General features: G+C 44.2%; 1 protein-coding gene across 5 annotated transcripts in view; it reads right to left on the bottom strand.

Annotated features, from left to right (window-relative positions):
• ptpdc1a (protein tyrosine phosphatase domain containing 1a) overlaps positions 1-25,943 on the bottom strand; it is a 154,111-nt gene that overhangs the window by 53,243 nt on the left and 74,925 nt on the right. For 3 of the 5 annotated variants that reach the window (XM_055648173.1, XM_055648174.1, XM_055648172.1), the window contains one exon: positions 511-682. In XM_055648173.1, the coding sequence (XP_055504148.1) occupies positions 511-677 (167 nt within the window). In that variant the 5' untranslated portion in view covers positions 678-682. Of the gene's footprint in view, positions 1-510; positions 683-1,514; positions 1,618-25,943 lie in introns of those variants that run through there. The other 2 variants (XM_055648175.1, XM_055648176.1) reach the window with 1 other exon arrangement.

Here is a 25,943-nt window from a genome sequence, read left to right as displayed (position 1 = left end):
ACCTGGGCCTTACTAATTATTCTTAAAATGGCACTTCTGACGGCGGGGCATACTCATATTAATATAGCATAGATCAACCTGGAGTTCCCTGGAGTAAGATTCAAAACTAGTACATTCAAAGTCTGTTTTCTAAAATAAAATTGTAAATTTACATATAAAGGGCTTTTTTAAAACTTACTTCAAATTGCAAATAGTGTAATGCTAACATCTGCATAAAAACAACTGTGTATCTTAATAATTAACTTTAACCAAAGCAAAAACGAAATTGTGAATATAAATATTTGATTAATCTTATTTATTACATGGGAAGTTTCCTAAACTTCACAAAACATAGTTACAATAGGCCAGTTATGAAGTTACATGAAACATAATAACTTATTTACAAATTACTTTGGTCACAACAAATGCTGTTTTAAATACATTTATTACAATTTACTGCAGATATAGGTCTTATTTGTATAGGAGGATGAAGGAACATATTTAAAAAATAAAGAAACCAATAAATAATACCATGAAGAGTATAAGCCTTTAAGAGCTTGTTCCTCATCACTCCATCGGGATGGATTCTCATACTTGCATGCTCGACCACCACATGCCATGGAGCACTGCATATTACTGGGGATAACATGCCGTAATCGCTCTCCCACTTTCGTATACTTGGCTGTCGGGCGTCTCATACTGCCTAAGATAATGAAGCAGGGACAATCAGGCAATGTTCAAACACATAAAACAATGCAACCTTTAAAAATGCATACGAAGAAAATAAATAATAGATACATTTTGTGATGAATGTACATCACATGAAGAGACAAAAGTCAATGCATCAAAAGGCTTATTGTTAAACTCCAAGAATCGAGCATGTTTGGAAATTTTGTGGTGCCTAAGTGGACAATTTCTTTATTAATACCCAACACGCTTTGGTTAGTCGTTTTGTTTGGTGTTACACGGTATTATAATTCATTCCCCAATGAATCTGATAAAGTTTCAGGATGTCATGGGAAACATCACCTGAACGCAGGACGCTGAAACATCGGGTATCTAATCAGATAGCAGTTTAATCAGAGTTTTCCTATAGTTTGCAAGATTACACGCAAAAGTAAATATTTTCACAAGATTAATTTTTAGAAATTAATTTGTAACAGCAGTAATTTTACAAACTGGTCTCTGGTCTTGAGGTGTGGATGCACAGACCTTTATTTCAATCTTGCGCTCCCCACAACTCTTTGTCTCGTATAATTCACATGTAACCAAAGATGTAAGACTCAATTTATTTATAACATCAGCACTTCAACATTTAGTTGATGTCAATGATCAAAGGTAAAATTTACAAACAACTATTTTACAAGTGCCAACTAGAAGTGCCAACTTCTACCATGCAAAAGATGCATGGGGTGATACATCCAATAAAATACAACCTCTGAAACAACAAAGAGTAATGAATTAAAAAACGCTGTCATTTTTAAAATTATGCACATTTCTACATTGTTGTAAGTTTATATTATAGCATCATTTACTTTTTCTCGGCGACAGGGTAGTTTTCGCCTCTTCAATATTAACTGAAGACACAGCAACCATAACCTGATGAGTGGATGATGAGAGCATCTCTACGGCTGAGCTGCGACGTCTATGTAAAACTCGAACCAAGGTATCTGAAACAGAATGCCTCTGACTCTGAATAAAGCTGCTGAAATACTCCACTGCAGAATGCCTTCTAGAAGACATGGTGATGTGCTTCAAATACCCAAGATGTGAAATTGCCGGTTGACAAGAGTTGCTTCTGAAATCAACAATGTTGAAGTCCACTCTGATGATATTCTATTACGAGTATATCAGCTCCTTAGAAGAGATGACAGAGTTTCCATAGAAACAATCCGTGAAGCCTATTATGTTTGCCAATGCCTGTAACCTTCAGTGCAGTGCTGCAGCATGGGGCAGCTATCATTCAACAGCCAATGAGTACTATTGTCCAATAGGAACATTTTGCAGTAAATTTGCAGCAAATTCAGAAACTTTACATTTCAGCATCCAGAAAGCGAAATAAAACTAATCACGATTCCCATAGCCTCTGTGTAATTTGAGCACTGTCATTGTTAAATGTGGATTGGATTCAATATAAGACAATTGTTTAGATGAGATGATACAGTCAAAGAAAATCACACATTATAAAGAATGCTGTGGCTGAGCAGGAGATGATAGCAACTTTGACAATAATGCAGACAATTTGTCTGTATATGGGTGGAGCTGTGAAATAAAATAAGGGATGATTGCCTTGTTGAGAGTGTACTGCAGGCTCCAAAATAGTCAATGAGAATTAGAAGAGCAAATATGCCAAGAGATTAGTTCATAAATTCACACGTTTCAGGAGCAGAATTAGGCCATTCAACCCATCAAATCTACTCTGTCATTCAATCATGGCTAATCTTTTTCTATCTCAAGCCTATACTCCTCCTTTCTCCCCATTACCCATAACACCCTTACTAATCAACAGCCTGACAATCTCTGCTTTACAAATACACAAAGACTTGGCCTCCAAAGCCATCTGTGACAATGCATTCCACAGATTCGCTGCTCACTGGTGAAATAAATTCCTCCTCTGGTCCTAGTCTCTCCCACAAGTGGAAACATTCACTCTATCCAGGTATTTCATTATTCAATAAGATTCAATGAGGTCCCCCCTCATCATTCTAAACTGCAGCGAGTATTGCCCCAGAGCCGCCTAACGCTCATACATGAATGCAATTGTTCCCAGGACCATTCTCGTAAAGCTCTTTAACACCAGCACCTCGCTCCTCAGATAGGGTGCCCGTAGCTGCTCATTATACTCCAAATGTAGTCTGACTAGTGCCTTATAAAGCCTCAGCATTATATTCCAGCCTTTACATTCTAGATTGCAGTCAGCTGCAGGACTAATAAGGTTGTCAAAATGGGGATTTTAACATTCCCAATATTGACTGGGGCTGTCAGAGTGCAAAAGGTTTAAAAGGGAGGTGTTTCTCAAATGTGTTCAGGAAAGTTTCCTCGGGCAATATGCAGAGGGCCCTACATGGAAGAGGGCAATGCTTCATCTAGTTTTTGGGAGGGATAAGTGGCTGAAGTGTTTGTAGGAAAGCCTTTCGATCAGCGACCACTGTTCTATTAGGTTTATGATAGTTATGGATAGACAGGGTGAGCCCTTGAGTTAAAATTCTAAATTGGGGCAATGCAAACGTTTTATTAAACAGAAACTCACTGAAGTTAATTGGAGGAAGTTGATTGAGGGAAAAGAAATGTTCAGAAAGTAGGATATTTTTAAAATGTGCTGACAAGAGTCCAGGACCTGCAAGTTCCTGGAGTGAAGGGTAAAGGAAATGGGTATAAGGAAGTTTGGATGACAAGAGAAATTGTGGCTCTGGTTAAGAGTAAGGAGAAGGCATGGGGCAGGTAAAGGCAGCCGGGATCCAGTGTACACCTGGAGGAGATTCTGGAATGGAGGAGCACACTAAAGAAGGAAATCAGGAGGGCAAAAAGGGGGAAAGAGATAGCTCAGGCAGATAATATTTATGATAAAATCCAAAAAGATTTTATAATTACATTAAAGGTCTTGTCCCACTTACATGATTTTTTCAGCGACTTGCCGGCACCCGTCATAGTTGCAGCAGGTCGCCGAAATTTTTTAAAACGTTGAAAATCCAGGCGACCAGAAAAAGGTACGACTCTTTGGGCGACTACTCACGACCAAACAGGCATCACCCTGCAAAGTCGCCTTTGGCTTTGGAAAGAAAAGTCGCCTTTGAATGAAAAAAAAGGGATAACCAGATAGAGAATTGGGCCACTTAGGAATCAATGTGGTTATCTCTGTGTGGAGCCACAGGAGATAGGCAAGGTCCTCAATGAGTTTTCTCATTTGTTTTTACTGTGGAGAAAGACACGAGAACCGAGGAACTTGGGGCAGTCAATGGATATGTCTTGTAGGCAATCAGTATTACGATCGAGGAGGTGCTGTATGTCTTATCGTGTTTGAAGGTAGACATCGCCCAGGCCTGATCTGATATATCTGGGGACACAGATAACATTACAGGTGCCCTAGCTGAAATTTATGAATACGGGTGAGGTGCTGGAAGGTGACGAATGTTGTGCCTCTATTTCAGAAGTTTTGATCACCCTACTATAAGAAAGATATTATTAAGCTCGAAGTAGTGCAGCAAAGATTTATGAGGGCACTGCCAGGACGTGAGGGCCCGAGCCATAAGGAGATGTTGGACAGCGAAGGGATGGAGGCCGGTGACAAGTGGTGTGCTTCAAGGATTGCCACTGGGCCCCATAGCTGTCCGTAGTTTATATCCATGATTTGAATGATAAAGTACAAGGCATGACCAGTAAGTTTGCAGATGACACCAAAGTGGGTGGTGTGTAGATGGTTATCAAAGGTTAAAGCAGGATTCTGATCAATTCAAGGTTTCAAGGTCAGTTTCACATGTACCAATTAATGTACAGTGAAATTTGAGTTACCATACAGCCATATTGAGTGAAAAGCAACAGGACACACAGCCCCATAAATAAAAGTTAACATAAACATCCACCACAGCGGCTCCCCACATTCCTCACTGTGATGGAAGGTAATAAAATCCAATCTTCTCCCTCTTTGTATTCCCACAGTCGGGGCTGTCGAACCATCCGCAATCGGGGCGAACAAAGTTCCCGCAGCCAGCGATCCGAAGCCCTCGCGTCATGGTGATCGAAACTCCCTCATTGGGATGGTTGAAACTCTCTGCGGCTTGGAGCTTCCGAATCAGTCTCTAACCAGGTAACGCGGGCTCCATGATGTTAAAGTCCACAGGCCTACAGTTGGAGCTCTATCTCCACAGTCGATCCCTGGCAAAGGTATCGCAATCTCCATGATGATAAGGTTGAAGCGCCGGGTCAGTCGCCAGGAAAGGCTGCTCCACTCCATGATGTTAGGCCGCAGTGGGGACAGAGATACAATACAGAAATAAATTGCATCTCCTTCGAGGTAAGAGATTTTAAAACATTTCCCTCATCCTCCCACCCCACCCGCCACATAAAACAATCCAAGGAATACTAAACCATCCTCTTTACCACGTACTTAAAATAACAAAAACTGAAGAAAGGACAGATTGTTGGCAAGGCAGCCACTTGCTGGCGCCACCCTGTGTTAAGAGGGTTGAGGAATGGTTAATGGAGTTTAATGCAGATAAATGAGGTATTTTGGGAAGTCTAACCAGTGCAGGATCTTCACAGTGAATGGTAGGGCTCTGGGGAGTGTTGCAGAGCAGAGGGATCTAGGGTTTCTGGTAAATGATGCCAGACATAGATAAGGTAGACAAGAAGGCTTTTGGCACATTGGCCTTTATTACTCAGGGTTTTGAGTATAGAATTTGGGATGTTATGTTATAGCTGTACAAGGTGCTGGTGAGGCCACAGTTGAGTAATTGTGTTCAGTTTTGGTCACCCTGCTATAAGAAGGATGTTATTACACTCAAAGGAGTGCAGAGAAGATTTGTGAGGGTGCTGCCAGGACGTGAGCGCCCGAGCTATAAGGAGAGGTTTGGGCCTAATAGGCTAGGACTGTATTCCTTGCATCGAAGGAGGATTAATGGGTTGATCTTATAGAACTGTATAAGATCATGAGGGGAATAGATAGGGCAGATGCACAGTATTTTACCCAAAGTTGGGGAATCAAGAACCAGTGGACATAGGTTCAAGGTTAGAGGGGAAAGATTTAATAGGAATCTGAGGGGCAACTTTTTCCACACAGTGGGTGGTTGGTATATGGAATGAGCTGCCGGAGGATATAGTTGATGCAGAACTTATAACAATATTTAAAAGACTTTTGGACAGGTACATGGATAGGAAAAGTCTAGACCATAAACATTCACAACTATCTGTGAGCCATCTGTGAGAATACTCTACGAGTATGTTTTTCTACCATGTTGACAATCTTCGACTTTACTACCAACCACCTATACCAAAATTTATTTTGAGATTTGCTTTGAACAGGTGTAATACATTGAGATTAATTTAAAATATTCAATTTGCCCACTAGGGCAACAGATCTGCTTATTTGTTTGCAACACAGCAGTTGAACGTTTGAATTAATTTCAGTGTTAGCTGTGTTAAATTTTAACAGAAATTAATGAATATCTTTAATTTAGTTTAGAGACACAGCACGAAGCAGACCCTTCGGCCCATTGACCTGTTCACATTTGTTATCTATTCCAATTCCGCATCCTTTCCCTACACATTTGTGGCATTTTATTTTACTAAGGCCAATTAATTTATGAATCCACACATCTTTGGAAAAAGGGAGGAAACCAGTCACACGGAGAATGTGACCGCATGAGGACAGGATCGAACCCTGGTTCTCTGGCGCTGTGAATAAGCAGCTCTGCCAGCGGCACGACCTTGCCGCCCACCAAGCTGCTTTATTTCAGAATTGTTAAACACGCTAAAAATATGCGTGAATAGCTGGATATCTCAAATACCAATTTAAGTAATGAAAATGGCATTTTACAAATAACCTTTCAGCATCATTATTGTGTTTCCAAATTATACACTTATGTTTTGATTAATATGAATGAGGTCATGGAGACCTTCCAACAAATAATGAATGTTTTTCAACATTGAATATTCTTAGCAGTTGTAATCGATGACACATAGTTGGTGCCTTTACAAATATTCCCTCTGAATGACTTAGTGACTCAGTTATTACACACAAAGAGGCAAGCACGTAATGCACCTCTGACCTAATCCCTAGCGAGCCTAATGTGAACACCAGGTTCCTCTCACTAAATTACATTACGGTCGACATTACAAATCAACCCTTCCCATTATCATTTTTTTCTGATGAAATGTGCAATAAACAGGTTTGAACATAACCAATGGCGTGCTTGTCTTGTATCAGAATATCCAAACAAAGTTTCATTTGTTTATTTTCAATTTACCTTTATCCAAAGTTTCAATGTACTTCCTGTGTTCCAATGCAGTGTAAGATGCTTCAGGGTGCATAGATATTCTTGTAGCCATGGCAGCATCTGTTGTTTTATATATATATATATACACACACACATACATATATATAGATATATATATAATTTATTGCATTTACCTATGTCACATTTTTATTAATCGCCAAAAGTTCCTTTGTTCCTTTTTAAATAGAACCTAACCACGTAAAATTAATCGGATGAATATTTAATTGCAGTCTTTCCTAACGTGTAATAATAAGGTGATTTCACGAAAGGTCACTGGGTTATATGTCTTCACGCACGGAGCCGCAAAATCCAACTGGGGTACATACGTCACTTCCGGTACATGTTATTAATGCTAGAAACGCGTACTTTCAAACCTGTTAAAAACCGCTAAAACGGTTAATTTTTGCGCTGTAAATAACTGTGTAAGTCGGGGTCACCGTGAGACACAGCTATCCTACTTTAGAGTTCCAAAGATTAAGAAAAATGAAGGTAAAGAGAAGAGAGAGCTGAAGGGAAAATAACAGCGGAAGTTGTTGGCCATGCAGATATAAAGATAGAAAATATCAGGAATTATCGCGTTTGCTCACTGCATTTCATCAAAACATCAACAATGCCTTAGTTAGATTGACCATCCTGCAACTGCTTGGGTGTGGTCCTGCTAACTTCCATAACCCTGCTGCTGAGGTTGTTGCAGCCTTAGTGGAGTGACTTGAAATGTCAGTATTTACTCCTGTATAAGACAGACCCATAACCACCTGAAGATGGTCTGTAGTGATACCTTCTTTTGAGGCTAGATGTAACTAACAATATTGCTAGTTCAGAGTCTCTAGGCTCTAGTGACCTAACATTCTGGTGTAGATGTGTGACCATATACAATCGAAGGTTCATGGGATATGTGAACATCTAGTTTGAGATCTGGTGCCCCTGGTCTATACTGCTTGACTAAGTCATAACATAAGTGTTATTTAGCCTGCAGATATAATCATCCTATCCAGTCAACGTTTATGTAATGACTGGACCCGTTGTGCTACATGCAGCACTATGAGCATGACCACTTATAAGTGAGTTAGCCCAAGGACAGGGATGTAGCTGGAGCCCTTCAGCGAAGCGACGTAGCACAATGTTAACACCCCATATCTCTGCGTCCCTAGGCCTGGGAGTTTTCGAGTTGCAGATATCCTTCATAATCTAGAACTCAGAGGGTGACCCCCCCCAGAGTGGATTCTTATCCTCCCAGCCAGTATGATGAAGCACTTTAGGTATGGTAGATGGCACTTTAGACATCATGATTTGTCAAGCCCTCATATGAGCCTGAACTACAAGACGTCAGTCATCCGTGCCAAATTATGTAATATAATCATAAAACAAATACCTCCCATCTCCTTATAAGGAAATAATGTTTTTTGTTTTTTTGGTGCTATCCCTGCAATCTGCAGCAAGCACGTTCATGGTTGGTTTAACAACCCCAGCCGCAGGAACGGTCTTCTCAGTCTCTGTAAGTCAATGAATTGATTATATCATGCTGAGGACGGTTTCCCGCGTCACGGTAGACCAATGCTTGTGTCTAGAAATAACCATATATGGTTCTATCATTCCCCACATCAGTGGGAACCATGGCTGGCTAAGCCCAGCAGGCACTATGAAAATGCCTGAGGCGGGAACTTGCTGAATTTTGCAGAAAAGGAGGAAGACATAAAATAATATTCCTCCTAGTGTAGCTAGAATGTAACCATCGCTACTGATATGCCACATATTTTTCCACTGGTGATTGAGCCTGGATGCAAGCTTCTTGGTCTTTAATGTTCACAATGTATTTTAATACTTTGTGATCCAACACCCATATTGTGTACCGTAATGAGGTTTGGGTAAACTACCACCGGATATTTTTACTTGTTTGCACCCATGTAAATAATATTTATCACCACCGAAGTGTATCAACTTGGACTAGAGCATGCAGATTAGGCATATTCGCATAAACCTTTAATCCACAGAATGCACCCAGTGTCTATAGGTAGTTGATACCATGTAACTGAAGAATTAGTAACTCTCCCATCCACATCTGTAACTAGATGGCATAAGCAATTTCTCATCCTGAACAATAGCAGCAGTTTGTAATTTAACTGAAGATTTACTGATTTAGTGAAATAGCATAGAGCTGGTAACAATGACCACATGGTACTTGAGTGCTTACTTCTTTTGCATGCTATATAGTTCTGATTGTGCAAAGGCCCAAATAGCACAGCTGTAAGCCAATTACACTTGATGAACAGAAGGCTGTTTGATCAGTTTTGTTACGGGCTTCAATTAATTTCAATCCCTTACCTCAGGGCGGAGTCCCAGACGATTAATAGAGTTAAAGGTAATCCCAATCATCAATAATTTCAGTTGGTATCAACTTAAATTTATCTGGACAGATGAGAACCCAATCTCTCAAATGGGTTTACATAAACGTTGACTGGATAGGATGATTATATCTGCAGGCTAAATAACACTTATGTTATGACTTAGTCAAGCAGTATAGACCAGGGGCACCAGATCTCAAACTAGATATTCACATATCCCATGAACCTTCGATTGTATATGGTCACACATCTACACCAGAATGTTAGGTCACTAGAGCCTAGAGACTCTGAACTAGCAATATTGTTAGTTCAGAGAATTGCCAACTGACCCCTCGCACTCACCTTCGCAGAAGGGAGTTTTGTAGGCAGCCCTGAAAAGGGTGCTGCCACAGGCTCTCGAGGAGACCTGCGGTTTTCCCACGGTCCACGAGGCTGGGTTATCCCCAGTCTTCCCACGGTCCCTGAAGCTGGGTTGTCCGTGGTTTTCCTACGGTCCCCGAGGCTGGGTTATCCGTGGTCTTCCCACAGTCCCTGAAGCTGGGTTACCGTGGTTTTCCCATGGTCTCTGAATTCGGGTTACCTGTGGTCTTCCCATGACCTCCAAAGTCAGGTTTCCTGCGATCTTCCCGTGGTCTCCGAAGTCGGGTTTACCTGCGGTTTTCCCATGGTCTTCGGAAGTCGGGTTACCCGTGGTCTTCCCGCGGTCTCGGAAGACGGGTTATCCGCGGTCTTCCAGCGGTCTCGGAAGGCCAGTTACCTGCGGTCTTCTCGGGTTCTGTGGTCCCCGCAGCCAGGCTTCTCCCCGTGGGTCGGCATTCCCCCACGGTCCTTGTAGCAGGGACCCGAAATGCTGGAGAAACTCAGCGGGTGCAGCAGCATCTTGTGGAATCTTGTAACAGGGACCTTGTGGTGTCGGGAGCCGGGATTTCCCCTATTTAATGCTCCCTTATGTTTTGGGCTTCCCCCGAGCCGGCGTGGCTAGTAAATGGGGTTTCCCCCCTGCGGTCCCTGATAAAGGGCTTCCCCGCGATTCTGTGGTCGGGCTTCGGATATCCCCGCGATATTCGCAGCCGGGATATCCCCCCCCCGGCGGTCCCTGTAGAAGGGAGCAGGGTGGCGCCCGGGTTCCGACCCCGGACCTCCAGCAGGAGCTCTGAAAGCTTCCTGCAATAAAAAAGAGACCTGGAAAAGTAAAACTTACTTTCTGGTCCGAGCTGTTGGAAGCAGCGCTCCAGCAGCCTGTCATTTGCACAATGCGAGAGAGATATTCGCGCATGCGTGCTGGCGGGGTCTTCACGTAGTCACTCACGTGACTCTGAAGTAAAATTAAAACAGTTTCACTTTACTCACTTTAACTTCATTTCTGGCCCCCAGGGCCCTGGCCTGGGGTTGGAGACGGTGCGGTGTCCGGGCGCGGGGAGAGGCCGGGCCGGCGACCCGAGCTGGGTGCTGAGGCTGGGGCTGGGTCTGCTGCTTTGGCCCCATGGGGAGAGAGAGCGGGTTGCTGCTCCGTGCCCACGGGGATAGCGAGCGGATTGCTGCTCAGGGCCCACGGGGAGGGAGAGCGCTGGCAAGGATAGGAGCGGGACCAGGGGCAAGGATGGGGTTGGAGCCGGTGCGGCCTCTCTCCCTCCCACTCCCCCCAGCTCCGCGCCATTCCGCCCCCCCCCCCCCCCCCCCCCCCCCCCCCCCCCCCCCACAGCCCCCCGCCTCAAATACAACTTCATCACCGACGTGGTGGAGAAAACGGGACTGGTGGTGCTTTACATCGAGATCCTGGGAACGTCAGGAGGGAGAGTGGGGGGGGATTGATGGAGAGGAGGGGGTAGGAGGGGAGGGGGAATTGGGGGAGGTGATGGATATATCCCGCAGCTACGCTCTAACTCCCCAACCCCCCTACTCGTAACAAGGACAGAGTCCCCCTTGTCCTCGCCTTCCACCCCATCAGCTGTCGCTTACAACATATAATCCACCGACATTTTCGTCACCTCCAACGAGATCCTACCATTGTCCACGTCTTCCCATCTCCGTTCTTTATGCTTTCCGCAAAGACCGTTCCCTCCGTAACTCTCTGGTCAATTTGTCCCTACCTACCCAAACCACCCCCTCCCCGGGCACTTTCCCTTGCAACTGCAGGAAATGCCACACTTATCGCTTTACCTCGCCCCTTGACTCCATCCAAAGACTCATGCAGTCTTTCCAGGTAAGGCAGAGGGTCACCTGCACCTTCTCCAACCTCATCTACTGCCTCCGCTGTTCCAGGTATCAACCTCTCTACATCAACGAGACCAAGCTTCGACCAACACCTCCGCTCAGTTCTCACTAACCTGATCTCCCGGTGGCTCAGCACTTCAACTCCCCCTCCCATTCCAAATCTGACCTGTCTGCCTGGGCCTCCATTGCCAGTGAGGCCCAGCATAAATTGGTGGAACAGCACATCATATTTCGCTTGGGTAGTTTACACCCCAGCGGTATGAACATTGACCTCTAATTTCAGGTAGTCCTTGCTTTCTCCCTCCTTCCCCTCCCCCTTCCCACCTCTCCCACAAGCCTACTGACTCCGCCACTTCCTTTATTTTTCCCGCCTCCCCCCTGACATCAGTCTGAAGAAGGGTCTCGCCCCGAAACGTTGCCTATTCTTTCTCTCCATAGATGCTGCCTCACCTGCTGAGTACCGCCAGCATTTTTGTCTACCTTCGATTTTTCCAGCATCTACAGTTCTTTCTTAAACATAGATAACAATGTGTATGTTTGAAGGTACACAAAAAAGCTGGAGAAACTCAGCGGGTGCAGCAGCATCTATGGAGCGAAGGAAACGTTTCGGGCCGAAACCCTTCTGGATTACAACACTTGTAAAAGGAAAACCAGCAGACATCTCCTTATAAATTCACCCTTTCTCATCATCCGTGCCACTGGGGCTGAATGTCTGAATAATTCTAATCTACTAAGGTTCGATCCGTTAAAAAAAAAATTGTTGGATTGCATTGGAATTATGTCATCCTGCTCTTACATTAAATCTTATTAAGGAAGAATGCAATTAGTTATTATTTACAGAAGTGACTGTGATATGGGTTTTAACTGTTAGCGATGCCACCCCTACCACCATAATATGCACTTTCTTATATTTAGTAAAATTTGTATTTGTATGTAGTTTCAAGTTCTTGTCACTGGGTGACACTGGAACACTGTTTTTCTCCTGAAATACATGTTTTTGTACAACGCAAGAGCTACCACATAATTACAAGAATTACATTAATCTTTGATTCCAGCATTCGAGGCAAATTAATAGAGGTGTTTAAACTGTGTGATAAGGCACGAGCTGATAGTTTCCATTGATGAAATGCATCATTAGCAGTAGAGTCGTAGAACCATGGTGGCTTACAGCAGAAAAAAGTGAAGTATACAGCAGTAGAGCTGTTGCCTCACAGCAGCAGAGACCCTGACCACGGGTGCTGTCTGTGTGGCGTTTGTACATTCTCCCTTTGACTTTGAGGGTTTTCTCCGGGTGCTATGGTTTTCTCTCACATTCCAAAGACATGCAGGTTTGTAGGTTACGAAATGTGTAAGAAGGAACCAAAGAAGCTGGAGTAACTCAGCAGGACAGGCAGCATCTCTGGAGAGAAGGAATGGATGACGTTTCGGGTCGAGATCGTCTGAAGAACACCCTCTGAAGAGACGGTCAGAAAAAGGGCTTCAACCCGAAACGTCACCCAGTCATTCTCTCCAGGGAAGCTGCCTGTCCTGCTGTGTTACTGCAGCCTTTTGTGTCCATCTCAGGTTTGTAGGTTAATTGGCTTCTGTAATTGCCCCTAGTATGTAGGACATAGAACTAGTGTATGGGTGATCGATGGTCGCCATAGACTCAGTGGGCCGGAGGGCCTGATTCCATGCTGTATCTCTAAACTAAATTAAACTAAAAAAGCAAGTTATACACTGCATTCAGATAGTATTCAGACCCCTTCACTTTTTCCATATTTTGTTACGTTACAGCCTTATTTTAAAATGGGTTAAGTTCATTCTTTTAATCATCAATCTACACACAATACACCAGAATGAAGAAGCGAAAACAGGTGAAATTTTTGCAAAGTAATTAATGAATGAATGAATAGTTGAATGAATGAATAGTTTTTTTCAGTCATACATTAAAAAGAACAAAACTCTGTGTGAATTAAAAATAAATTGCTGAAATATCACATTTACATAAGTATTCAGACCCTTTGCTATGACACTCAAAATTGAGCTTAGGTTCATCCTGTTTCCATTGATTATCCTTGAAATGTTTCCACAGCTTGATTGGAGTCCACCAGTGGTAAATTAAATTGATTGAACATGATTTGGAAAGGAACACACCTGTCTATATCAGGTCCCACAGTTGACAATGCATGTCAGAGCAAAGTCCAAGCCAAGAAGACGAAGGACTTGTCCACAGACCTCCGATACAGGCTTGTGTCGAGACACAGATCTGGGGTATAAAACAATTTCTGCAGCATTGCAGGTCCCAAAGAGCACATTGGTCTCCATCATTCTTACATGGAAGAACTTTGGAACCACCAGGACTCTTCATAGAGCTGCCACCCGGCCAAACTGAGCTTTCGGGGGAGAAGGGCCTTGGTCAGGGAGGTGACCAAGAACCCGATGGTCACTCTGACAGAGCTCCAGAGTTCCTCTGTGGAGATGGGAGAACCTTCCAGAAGGACAGCTATATCTGCAGCACTCCACCAATCAGGCCTTTATGGTAGAGTGGCCAGACGGAAGCCACTCCTCAATAAGAGGCACATGACAGCCCGCGGAGTTTGCCAAAAGGCACCTAAAGGACTCTCATACCATGAGAAACAAGATTCTCTGGTCTGATGAAATCAAGATTGAACTCTTTGGCCTGAATGCCAAGCGTCACGTCTGGAGGAAACGAGGCTGGCCAATCACTCATCACCTGGCCAATACCATACCTACGGTGAAGCATGGTGATGGCAGCATCATGCTATGGGGATGTTTTTCAGCAGCAGGAACTGGGAGACTAGTTGGCGTCGAGGGAAAGATGAACAGAGCAAAGTACAGAGAGATCCTTGATGAAAACCTGCTCCAGAGCGTTCTGGTCCTCAGACTGGGTGGGGTGGGGGGGCTGGGGTCAACAGGACAACGACACAGCCAAGACAACGCAGGAGTGGCTTTGTGACAAGTCTGTGAATGCCCTTGAGTGGCCCAGCCAGAGCCCGGACTTGAACCTGATCTAACATCTCTCGAGGGACCTGAAAATAGCTGTGCATCAACGCTCCCGATCCAACCTTGAGAGGATCTGCAGAGAAGAATGGGAGAAATTACCCAAATACAGGTGTGCCAAGCTTGTAGCGTCATACCCAAGAAGACTTGAGCCTATAATTGCTGCCAAAGGTGCCTCAACAAAGTAAATGTAATATTTCAACAAAGTAAATGTAATATTATTTTTAATTACTTTGTAAAATTTTCTAAACACCTGTTTTTGCTTTTTTTATTATGGGGTATTGTGTGTAGATTGATTGATAAAAATGAATTTAATCCACTTTAGAATAAGGCAGTAACGTAACAAAATGTGAAAAAGGGGATCTGAATACTTTCTGAATGCACTGGAAGCATAAAAAGCAGAGATTTACGGCAAAAGGATTGATGATGAAAGGCAAAAGTAGACATTATCACAGATTCTAATGGAACAAGATCAGAACGGAACAAAATGGAATAGATCGGGAAATTGTCAAATTCGCGAACAAGTGAAGAAAGCAAATGGTATGTTAGCATTCATAGCAAAAGGATTTAAGTATTCTACTGCAGTTGTACAGGGAGGCTCTACTGCAGTTGTACAGGGTCTTGGTGAGACCACACCTGGAGTATTGCATACAGTTTTGGTCTCCTAATCTGAGGAAAGAAATTCTTGCCATAGAGGGAGTACAGAGAAGGTTCACCAGACTGATTCCTGGGATGGCAGGACTTTCATACGAAGAAAGACTGGATAGACTCGGCTTGTACACGCTAGAATAGAGGAACATACAGGAACGTACAAATGGTTTAAACAAAATCCCCGTATCTAAGGGGCAGCCTACAAACCCGTCCCGCGCGCGTGAGGTATAGATCCGCGTCTCCTCCCTTAATGGGGGAAATTACCGGGGCCCATGCGGGAAGAGCACTGGAGATCCGTGGGGGTGAACACGACGAAACCAGCGAGCGAGGCACTAAAAGTTGTGGTGAGGGCGTAGGAGGCATAGCCAGTGGTTGGTCTGCAGCAGCAGAGCTCGAGGGAAGAGATAGTCTGACAGTAAAAGGGTAGATCGGATGCGTGGCTTCTGGATACGAGACCACAGGACGTGGTTCCTTCACAGGAAGAAGATGTTGAAGGTTGCGTCTATAAATTCCTCCGTCGTCGCTTCCCAGGTACGAGCGCGGCTCTTTTGCAGGGCTGTGTGGATGTGACCCAAACGGCAATAGTCCTTGTCGGTCTGAAGGCAAACGACTTGCCCACTGGAGAGAGGTTTAAGTGGTTTGCTGGACATCGAAAAATCGCTTCTGGACATCGCGTTTCAGTTGGAGTTGTTTCTGGACAACAGGAGGTGAACGGACCTGTGGCTGCAGCAGCAGCAGCTGCTGGGGCACGGGCAGGGCAGCACGGGTCTGCAGAGACATCAGGCTGGAGACCCCAATATTGGGTCATGGGCGATGATTCTTAAGTTGAGCAGGTCGAAGAACACATCAGATTTGGCAAGGTGTGAGTGCACCATTGATTGTTTGGCGCTACGGACTGCCCGTTCTGCGAGTCCGTTGGACTGTGGAAATTCAAGACTGCTGGTGACATGGCGAAAATCCCATCGTTGAGCAAAGTTTTTGAAACGGCAGCTGGTGAACTGACTGCCGTTATCAGGCAGGAGGCGTGCAGGGACGCCGTGTACGGAGAAGTAGCCTGACAGCTTTTGGATGACTGTATCGGATGTGATGTTTTAGAGTAGTTCAATCTTGAACCAACCCGAATATGAGTCAACGAGAACCAGATGGTGTTTTCCACGCCACTCGAATATGTCGGTAGCGACCGTGGACCACAGCAGAGGAGGAACAGGGTGTGAGAGCAAGGGCTGCTTCTGTTGATGTGGCATTAGGCTGTTGCAGACAGCGCGGGCTTCAAATTTTACGCGTATATACTCAGTCATCCCGGGCCAGTAAAACATGCTCTTTGCTCGTTGTAAGGTTGCTTCTACACTGGGGTGGCCCCTCTGGACAGCATCCAAATTGCGCCAATGTTCAGCGATGTCTGAGTCAAAGATCAGCGGGTCTGGCTGGCGAAGTGAGCTGGCCATGGCAGCGCGACTGAATGGTGAAAACAAAATACAGGGGATAAAATAAAACCCGATATAACTAAACACGGAGTGGATTACCAACCACTTCTAGACACCATGTCAAATGACCCAGCCAGACTCACGAACATGGTACAACAGTATTTATTGAAAGGCACTACAGCATGTTGCTTCAGCTGAGTAGCAGCGTAGACTGCCAGCACGAGTTGGGTTGAGATAATATGAAGTGTAGTAGGCGGAGCTTCTAATAATAAAGCACCCCATTGGTTAGTAAGTAAAGTAACCAATCTACAGTAATCAATTGGAATTGCCTAGAGTAGGGGAATCGAGAACCAGAGGACATAGTTTTAAAATGAGGGGGGAAAAGATTTAATTGGAATCTGAGAGATCATTTTTTTTTCCCACAAAGGATGGCGGGTATATGGAACGAGCTGTCAGAGGTAATTGAGACAGGTACTATCGTAATGTTTAAGAAGCATTTCAACAGATGCGTGGATAGGAGAGGTTTGGAGGGAAATGGGTCGAATGTGGGCAGGTGGGACTAGTGTAGATGGGGCATGTTGGTAGGCATGAACAAATTGGGCCGATGAGCCTGTTTCCATGCTGTATGACTCTAAAATGTATCAAGAGGATTTGTAAAGGGGGATTGCTGAATTATCTCATTGGAACTGTTCTCCAAAAAAATTGATGCAGTGGCAATAATTTCAAATTGTTGAACTCATTGGTAGATCTGTATCATTATAGAGTGTCAAAATGCAAGACGGGGGTCGTGCTCAAGCTTTATCGAAAGGGAAGCACGCCATGGGCAAAGACGTCAAGGCTCTAACGAGCTCCACAACTGCCTGTGGTAGAGAATTCCAAACGTTTGTAGTCCACAGAAGTTGTTCTTCCTCACCTCTGTCTTGTAGTGACCGCTCATTCTGAAACTCTGCGCCTTAATTCGGGATTTGTCCTCGAGAAGAAACAGCCTCTCGGCATCTATCCTGACAAGTCCTGATTTAATCCCATATTCAAGACAAATTATCTCTTCACCTTCTAAACTTCAATGCTTAGAAGAACAATCCTTCATCAAAAATTCCTTTCATTGAAAACTGTCTCGAATGCAGCTCCATAAATAGGTACGCCACATCCGTATGCAGTATTCCCCCGATGTGGTCTCATAAATGCCCTGTTCAAAATTTGTCTACTTTCATCTTCGATCACCCTTGCAATACTTATTGTACTCGCACACTACATTTGTGAATCATGTCACAGAAACAACCAGATCACTCTACCTTCTATTGGCTCTTTGTTTTTAAATTTAGTCACTTTGTAATCCTTCTTATCAACTTTATTCCCCCTTAATTAATTAACTAATTTTAAACCCTTTGCAATAAAGATCCCATTACATTATTTTTACTTGCTCCTTGTGACTTGCTTTCCCAATGAACTTTGTAACATCAGCAATTTTGCCTACAATATAATAACATCATGAGAGGAATAGATCGGGTAAGTGCACAGTCTCTTGCCCAGAGTAGGTGAATCGAGCACTTGAGGCCATAGGTTTAAGGTGAAGCGGAAAAGATTTAATAAGAATCTGAGGTGGTGGATGTTTGGAACAAGCTCCCAGAGAAGGTAGTTAAGGCAGGGACTATCCCAACATTTAAGAAGTGGTTAGACAGGTACATGGATAGGATAGGTTTGGTGGGATATGTGCCAAACACAGGCAAGTGGGACTAGTGTAGCTGGGACATGTTGGCCGGTGTGGGCAAGTTGGGCTGAAGGACCTGTTTCCACACTGTATCACTCTATGACTATAATACACTTGGTCGTTTCATCTAAATCTTTAATAAGGATTATGAATTGTTGAAAACCCACAATAAATGGGTTTTCCATTTGTGCATCAATGACAGATACGGTTAAACCAACACTATTTTGAATTTGCATACCTGCACTAAAGTAAGATGTTCGATAAAACATATTTGGCAAATAAAGTACTATTCTGCTTCTGAAAATACATAACCTTCACCATTTGTCTACATGTGTCGGTACTTTTAGGAAATTATGCATTTTTACTACAGGGTCTCTCTGTTCTTACCCCCACCCAGAGCCCTGTCATTCACGGCATCTGTCCTGCCCTGGTTTAACCTCACTAAATGCATGATTTAGGATGGAGTCTTGCACAAAGGTTTAAAGTCCATTAACAAATTAATGTGAACAGGGTAGACAAATATGCTGGAGAAACTCAGCATCTATGGAGCGAAGGATATAGGTAACGTTTCGGGTCGAAACCCTTCTTCAGACAGGTTTCGACCCGAATGTGGACAGGGTACCACTTCAAGTAGATTTTTCATTCAAAATGCATAATAAATGTGATTACATTCGTTGCCTACAAATTCTACATTAAATTCCAAATGGAAACAAGTCATATCTCCTCAACTAAACATGAAAAAGTAATACTATTGTGTGTAATACAACCACCAAACACCTGTGTGGGTTCTACTGATCTAGGTAAAATAACCAACAGATATCAACAAGATTCAACACACTGCTCTAAAATTAGGTGTTACATTTGAAGCACACCATGCTGCACTGCAATTTTTTTTTAAATGTTTGATTTTTCAAAATGTTTCAATTTCTATAATCAAAAACTATGCTGAAGATATCCCAACTATTCAACATACCCAGGCCATCGGCAATGGAATCCTATCCTGCTCTCCGTTTGCTCACCCATTCCAACAGCACCCTGACTCCTCCACACAAAGCACCCAAGTTAGACATAGCTCTTAGGGCTAATGGAAGCCAGGGATATGGGGAGAAAGCAGGAACGGGGTACTGATTTTGGATGATCAGCCATGATCATATTGATTGACGATGCTGGCTCGAAAGGCCGAATGGCCTACTCCTGCACCTATTTTCTATGTTTCTATTTCTAAAGCCTTGCGAGCTATGCTTCAGGTTGAAGAATAATCAGTCCAGAACAACCTGAAGTGGTCAAGATGCAAAATGGCACAATAGCCTTGATCCAATTTGTCATTTTTTCGCCCCTGCAACACAAGATAATGTAAATATGTTAGAAAATATGGGACCAAAAGAAAAATGTTACAAAGAGAAAATTGTAAAATAATTTCAAAAAATATTATTGTCTATTCTTTCTGAGGCCTAATCATATCTCAGAATAAATCCTCACCATTAATGGTGGGACCTTGTGAATTGTTGGAGAGCAGAGGAATCTAGGAGAACAAAAAGAAACAAAACTGCAGATGCTGGTTTATAAAAAAAGAGGAGGAAAATATACAATGAATGGCATGACCGTTAACAGCAATGGTGTACAGAGGGATCTTGGAGTCCATGGCTCCCTGAAAGGAGCAACACAAGTAGATCAAGTGGTAAAGAAGGCATATGACATGCTTGCTTTCATTGGTCGGGCTATTGAGCATAAGTGTCAGGAAGTCATGATGCGGCTCTATAGGTCTTTGGTGAAGCCACATTTGGAATATTGCGTGCACCATTACAGGAAGGATGTGGAAACTTTGGAAAGTATGCAGAGGAGTTTTAACAGAATGATGCCTGGATTAGGGGATATTGGCTACTGGAGAAATTGGACAGACTCGGATTGTTTTCTCTGGCATACGGAAGGTTACAGGGAGAACTCATAGAGTGTATAAAATTATGAGAAGCATAGGTAGGGTAGGCAGTCAAAACCTTTTTTCCCCAGCTTGGAAAAAATCAAATGCTAGAGGGCATAGCTTTAAATTGAGAGGAGTAAACGGGGCTCGAAATTAACGGTTGCCCGGGTGCCATTGACCACTCAAAGCGCCGCCGGGCAACTAAACACCGAGTCATTTTGCCCGGCTTGGCAACCAGATACTGGTTTGTACCGAAGATAGACACAAAAAACTGCAGTAACTCCGCGGGTCAGGCAGCATCTATGGAGAAGAGGAACGCAACGTTTTGTGTCGGCGGTGACGGCTGTATTGCGTGAGAAAGATACTAGGTGCGGGGTGACTTAGTATCAGGGCGAATGACGGGTCCCGAACAGCGGCAGCAGCTGCCGTGACAGTGGCTCCATCTCCCCCTCCTCCCGACTCCCGCCCGCCCCGATAGCGGCCGCTGCCTGCAAATCCGCTAACGGCGCTTTAAAAAAAAAACCTCCTGCATGCCGAGGCCGGGAGGAGAGAGGGAGGGGGAGGCCTCGGCGTGCAGGAGGGTTTTTTTTTTAAAGCGGTTATCGCCGTTAGCGGGTTTGCAAGCGGCGGCCACTATCAGGGAGGAGGAGGAGATGGAGCCGCTGTCATTGCAGCTGCACCATAGATCCTATAGCTATAGGACATTTGAGCTGCACCGCTCGGCCCCGCATCTTGCTGTTGGCTGGCGGAGGAGGGAGGCGGTGGCGAGGTGTTCCCACCGGCAAAGGCAGCGGGGCGATGTTGTCCGAGAAGCGCTGATCTTCCTTCCTCTCCACCTCGCCCCCCTTCTCTCTCGTATGCCCCCTCCCCCCCCTTATCCTGGGACCCCTCCTCTACATCCCGCACTGATCCCCATTCCCGCCTCTATTCAGTCCTCACAGACATCCCCTGTGCTCCCCTCCCCAATCTATTCATCCTGCGCTGATCACCCTATCCACCTCGCATTGAATCTCCTGCCAACCCCCCCCTCCCCCCATCCTACACTGGTCCCCCAATTTATCCTGTACTTACCCCTTTCCCATCCATCCTGCACTTCTCCTCCATCCATCCTGTACTGATCCCCCATCCATCCTGTACTAATCCACGCATTCATCCCGTACTGACGCACCCTCCATTTACCCTGCACCTTCCCCTCATTCATCCTGCGCTGATCTCCCCCCCCCCCCCCCCCCCCGCCCCCATCCATCCTGTACTGATCCTCCCATTCAAGAAGAATGGGGGGAACAGTCTGAAGAAGGGTCTCGACCCGAAATATTGCCTATTTCCTTCGCTCCATAGATGCTGCTTCACCCACTGAGTTTCTCCAGCACTTTTGTCTACCCCCATCCATCCCGTACTGAACCCCCCCCATTCAACACCACTGACATCCCTCTTGCTCTCCCCTCACAATTTTACCTACTCCAACCAACACGTACTAATTCACCTGCCTCAATTCATCCATGACACAGGTTGATCATACGCTGAATAATCCAACCACATTTTTGTTTGGAAGTGGAAAGGACTAATAGAAATTGCATTAATTGCAATGTGTAAAAAGAGTTGAGATACTGTCTTATAATTTTGCTGCACTTCCACTTCCAAACAAAAATGTGGGATATATCATGTCTTGGTTGGTGAATATGTTTAGTTTGTGACTTTATTTGAAGCAGAAATAATATGTGAATGCTTCATTGAGTATAATTCCGACTGGTAACTAAGCACTTCGTCCGAGCTTATTATCGCATGCATCATGCAAGCCATCTTAAATGACCACCTAAAACTGTCATTTGGCAACCTAAAAAGCTGCCACGGTTGCCCGGCTGGCAACAGGGAAAAAAAGTTAACGAGAGCCCTGCCCTTTGGCTCACAATGTCTTGCCGAAGATAATGATGCCAAGACCATCTCTTATCTATCTGCACATAATCCATAGTGCTCCATTCCTTGTTCCATTCCATATGCCTATCCAAAAATCTCTTAAATGTCACTATCGTAATTATAGAAGTTTACTAGACTAAGGGGGACCCGTTGGGTCCCAGCATCACGGGAGGGCTGGTCCCCCAACATAATATTCTACCTCTCCACTAATTCCAATATTGGTGGCTAGTGGGGGGGGGGGGGGTGCTTTCTGGAGCGCTAGTATGGATGTTGTGCACTGAAGGGACTGGTTTCCAGAGGGCTAGTATGGACATTTTGGGCCGAATGGATTCTTGGGCTGGTGGCTCAGTCACTCAAGTCTGTTGTGCTGGCAGCTCATTCACTCACTCAGGGCTGGTGGGCTGGCAGTTGACTCGCGGCTATTCCTTGAAATTCCACTTCAGGCAGGGTGCAAGGCCACCAAATTTAAGTGCAGTTTCATACCATTTCAAGCAGGGTGCAAGGCCACTAAAGACAGCGATTCGTGACCTCTCCCTCCCTCATCTTGCAGACTGAGCCACGTCCACACCTCCGGGTTTTATAGTCGCTCCCCCCTCCCACCAGAAGGAGCGTGGCCTTCATGGCGTGATTGACAGGAGAGAGAATCTCAACATTTTTTAAACACTAGTAACTTTATCTTTCATCAATGGGAAAAAATCCTCGGCACCTGATGAGCGGAGGGAGACTCTGAGCCATTCGGCCCTTTGAGCCAGCACCGCCATTCAATGTGATCATGGCTGATCATCTCCAATCAGTACCCCGTTCCTGCCTAATATCCCCATATCCCTTGACTCCGCTATTTTTAAGAGCTCTATCCAGCTCTCTCTTGAAAGCATCCAGAGAACCTGCCTCCACCGCCCTCTGAGGCGGTTTTCACAGTTTCCACAGACTCACCACTATCTTTAGCGCTTTCAAATCTTAGGCAAGGCAGCTTTAGCACGTTCAAACCTTAGGCAAGGCAGCTCTAGCACTTTCAAACCAAAGGCAACACAGCTTTAACACTTTCAAACCAAAGCAGCTTTAGCACTTTCAAACTACATTTTCAAACCACATTAAGGGTACTGACAGGTCTGTAAAACTACTCACAGTTTAGTAGACTTGTGTTCAGTGTTATTCACAGCTCAGACTGGGAATTGAGACCACTCGCTCCCCCATCTTGCAGAGAACTGATGCACCTCCACTTTTATAGTCCCTCCGGAAGGGGTGGTGGCCTTCAGGAGAGTGAATCTCAACATTTTTTAAATACTAATAACTCTTTTATTTTTAATCAATGGGAAAAATCCTCTTGTCCTGCGCAGCAGAGGGGGACTCTGAGTATGATGGCCAAAAATCACAGCCATAAGTCGCTTTTTTTCTAAAATCAATATACAGAGCAACAGGAAGTGGTCAAGCTGAGACTTTTAGTAATATAGATAGTACTTTGGTTAGGCCGCATTGAGAATATTGCATGCAGTTCTGGTCACCACATTACAGGAAGGATGTGGAGGCTTTGAAATGGGTGCAGATGAGGTTTCCCACAATGTTTACGTTTGTTTAATTTATTATTGTAGTGAAAAGCTTTTTTGTTACCTGCTACCCAGTCAGCGAAAAGACTATACATGATTATAATCATGCCATCTACAGTGTACAGATACAGGATAAAGGGAATAATGTTTAGTGTAAGATAACGTCCAGTAAAGTCCAATTAACATCCAAGGGTCTCCAATGAGGTAGATGGTAGGTCAGGACGGAATTCCAGTTGGAGTTCAGAGCCCCTCAGAATAATGCCTGGATTTGGGGGTATTCGCGAAAGGGAGACTCATAGTCAAACAGCATAGAAACAGGGCTTTTGGCATAATTTGCCCACAGCAACCAACATGTCCCATCTACTCTAGTCCCAACTTCCCACATTTGGGCCATATCCCTCTAAACCTGTCCCATTCATGTACCTGTCTAATTGTTTCTTAAATGTTGCAATAGTCCCTGCCTAAACTACCTCCTCAGGCAGCTCGTTCCATACACACACCACCCTTAAAAGATTTATATTTTAAATCTTTCCCCTTTCACCTATGTCCTCTGGTTCTCGATTCCCCAACACCAAAAGAATCTCTGCGTCTACCTGATCTATTCATCTCATGATTTTGTACACCTCTATTAGAGCATCCCTCATCCTCCAGTGCTCCAAGAAAAAAAGTCCCAGCCTGCTCAACCTCTCCTTGAAGCTCAGACCCTCGAGTCCTGGCAACATTCTCATAAATCTTCTCTTTCCAACTTTACAACATCTCTCCTGTAACATTGTGCCCTGAACTGAACACAATACTCTAAATGTGGCCTCAGCAACGTCTTCTTTAACTACATGACCTCCCAACTTCTATATTAAGTACTCTCGACTGATGATCGGCAATGTGATAAAAGCCTTTCTGACCACCCACTCTACCTGTGACGCCACCCTCAAGGAACTATGTACCTGCAGTCTTAGATCCCTCTGCTCTACAACTCTCCCCAGAGCCCTAACATTCACTGTGTAGGTTCAGCCCATGTTAGACTTTCCAAAATGCAACACCCCATTTTTTGCTGTATTAAATTCATCAGCCCATCAAGACCCTGCTACAATTTTTGACAACCATCTTCACTATCTGCAATACCATCCACTTTTGTATCTGAAGGTTGAACTGATTTGGATTGTTTTCTCTGGAATGCTGGAGGTCGCGGAGATACCTGATAGAAATATATTAAATTATGAGAAGGGTAGAAAGGGTAGAACTGTCAGACCAATTTCCCAGGATGAAAACATTAAATACCAGGGAACAGCTTTAAGGTGAGGGCGGTACAAGTTTAAAAGAGATATGTGGGCAACTTTTTTTTTGCACAGAGGGTGGTGTGTGCCCAGAATGTGCTGCCTGAGGTTGCTGGTTGAAGCAGATTTAATAGTGGCATTTAAGAGGCTTTTGAATAGGCATATGGATAGACTGGGAATGGAAGGATTTGGATTATGCACAGGTAGATAAGAGATGGTCTTGGCATCATATTCGGCACAGATATTGTGGGCCAAAGGGCCTAGACTTGTACTGTACTCTTCTATGCTCTATGGAAGGAGCTGCCAGATGAAGTAGTTGGAACAGTTACAATAACATATAAAAGGCACTTGGACAGGTACATGGAAAGGAAAGCTTAAATGGGGCTTCTTGGCCAGGATGAATGAGTTGGGCTGAAGGGGCCTGTTTCCATGCTGTATGACTGTGTCTCTGACTGAGACTCGTAGACTCCATGACTGTATGTATTTTTTAGAATTGTACATTCTAAAAAATACTAATTTAGAGACCATTGGGAGATTAAAATAAACCTAAATGGCATTTAAATATATAGATGCATCAAAATTTCAGATTAACTTCAACGTGAAGAGTCATACAGTGATGGAGTCTACGAGTTAGATTTCTGGACCATTCCATTTCATAACCTCATAATCCTCTGTTTGATGAACAAGTAGTGTTTTAGGTCCTAATTTGCCATTAGACTCTGCTTGTTCACTGTTTCTAATAAATATCCTGTATTTTCAGAACATGAGACCCTATGTACCCATGCACATTAAGTTTTTCGAGACCCAAGAAACTGCACATAATGTTTTACAAAAAAGGGCAAAAAGTCCTGAAGTAAGTCAGCGGGTCAGGCAACACCACTGGTGACCATTTCAGGTTGAGATCCTTCTTCAGACTGACCGTGGAGGGGTGGGGGAAGCTGGAAGAGAAATGGGGATAAGTGGAGACAGGTGGGTAGGGGATT

The sequence above is a fragment of the Leucoraja erinacea genome, chromosome 16 (assembly GCF_028641065.1).
Source record: "Leucoraja erinacea ecotype New England chromosome 16, Leri_hhj_1, whole genome shotgun sequence".
NCBI lineage: Eukaryota > Metazoa > Chordata > Chondrichthyes > Rajiformes > Rajidae > Leucoraja > Leucoraja erinaceus.
Note: the sequence above shows the minus strand (reverse complement) of the source record. Positions and strands in the feature narration are given on the sequence as shown.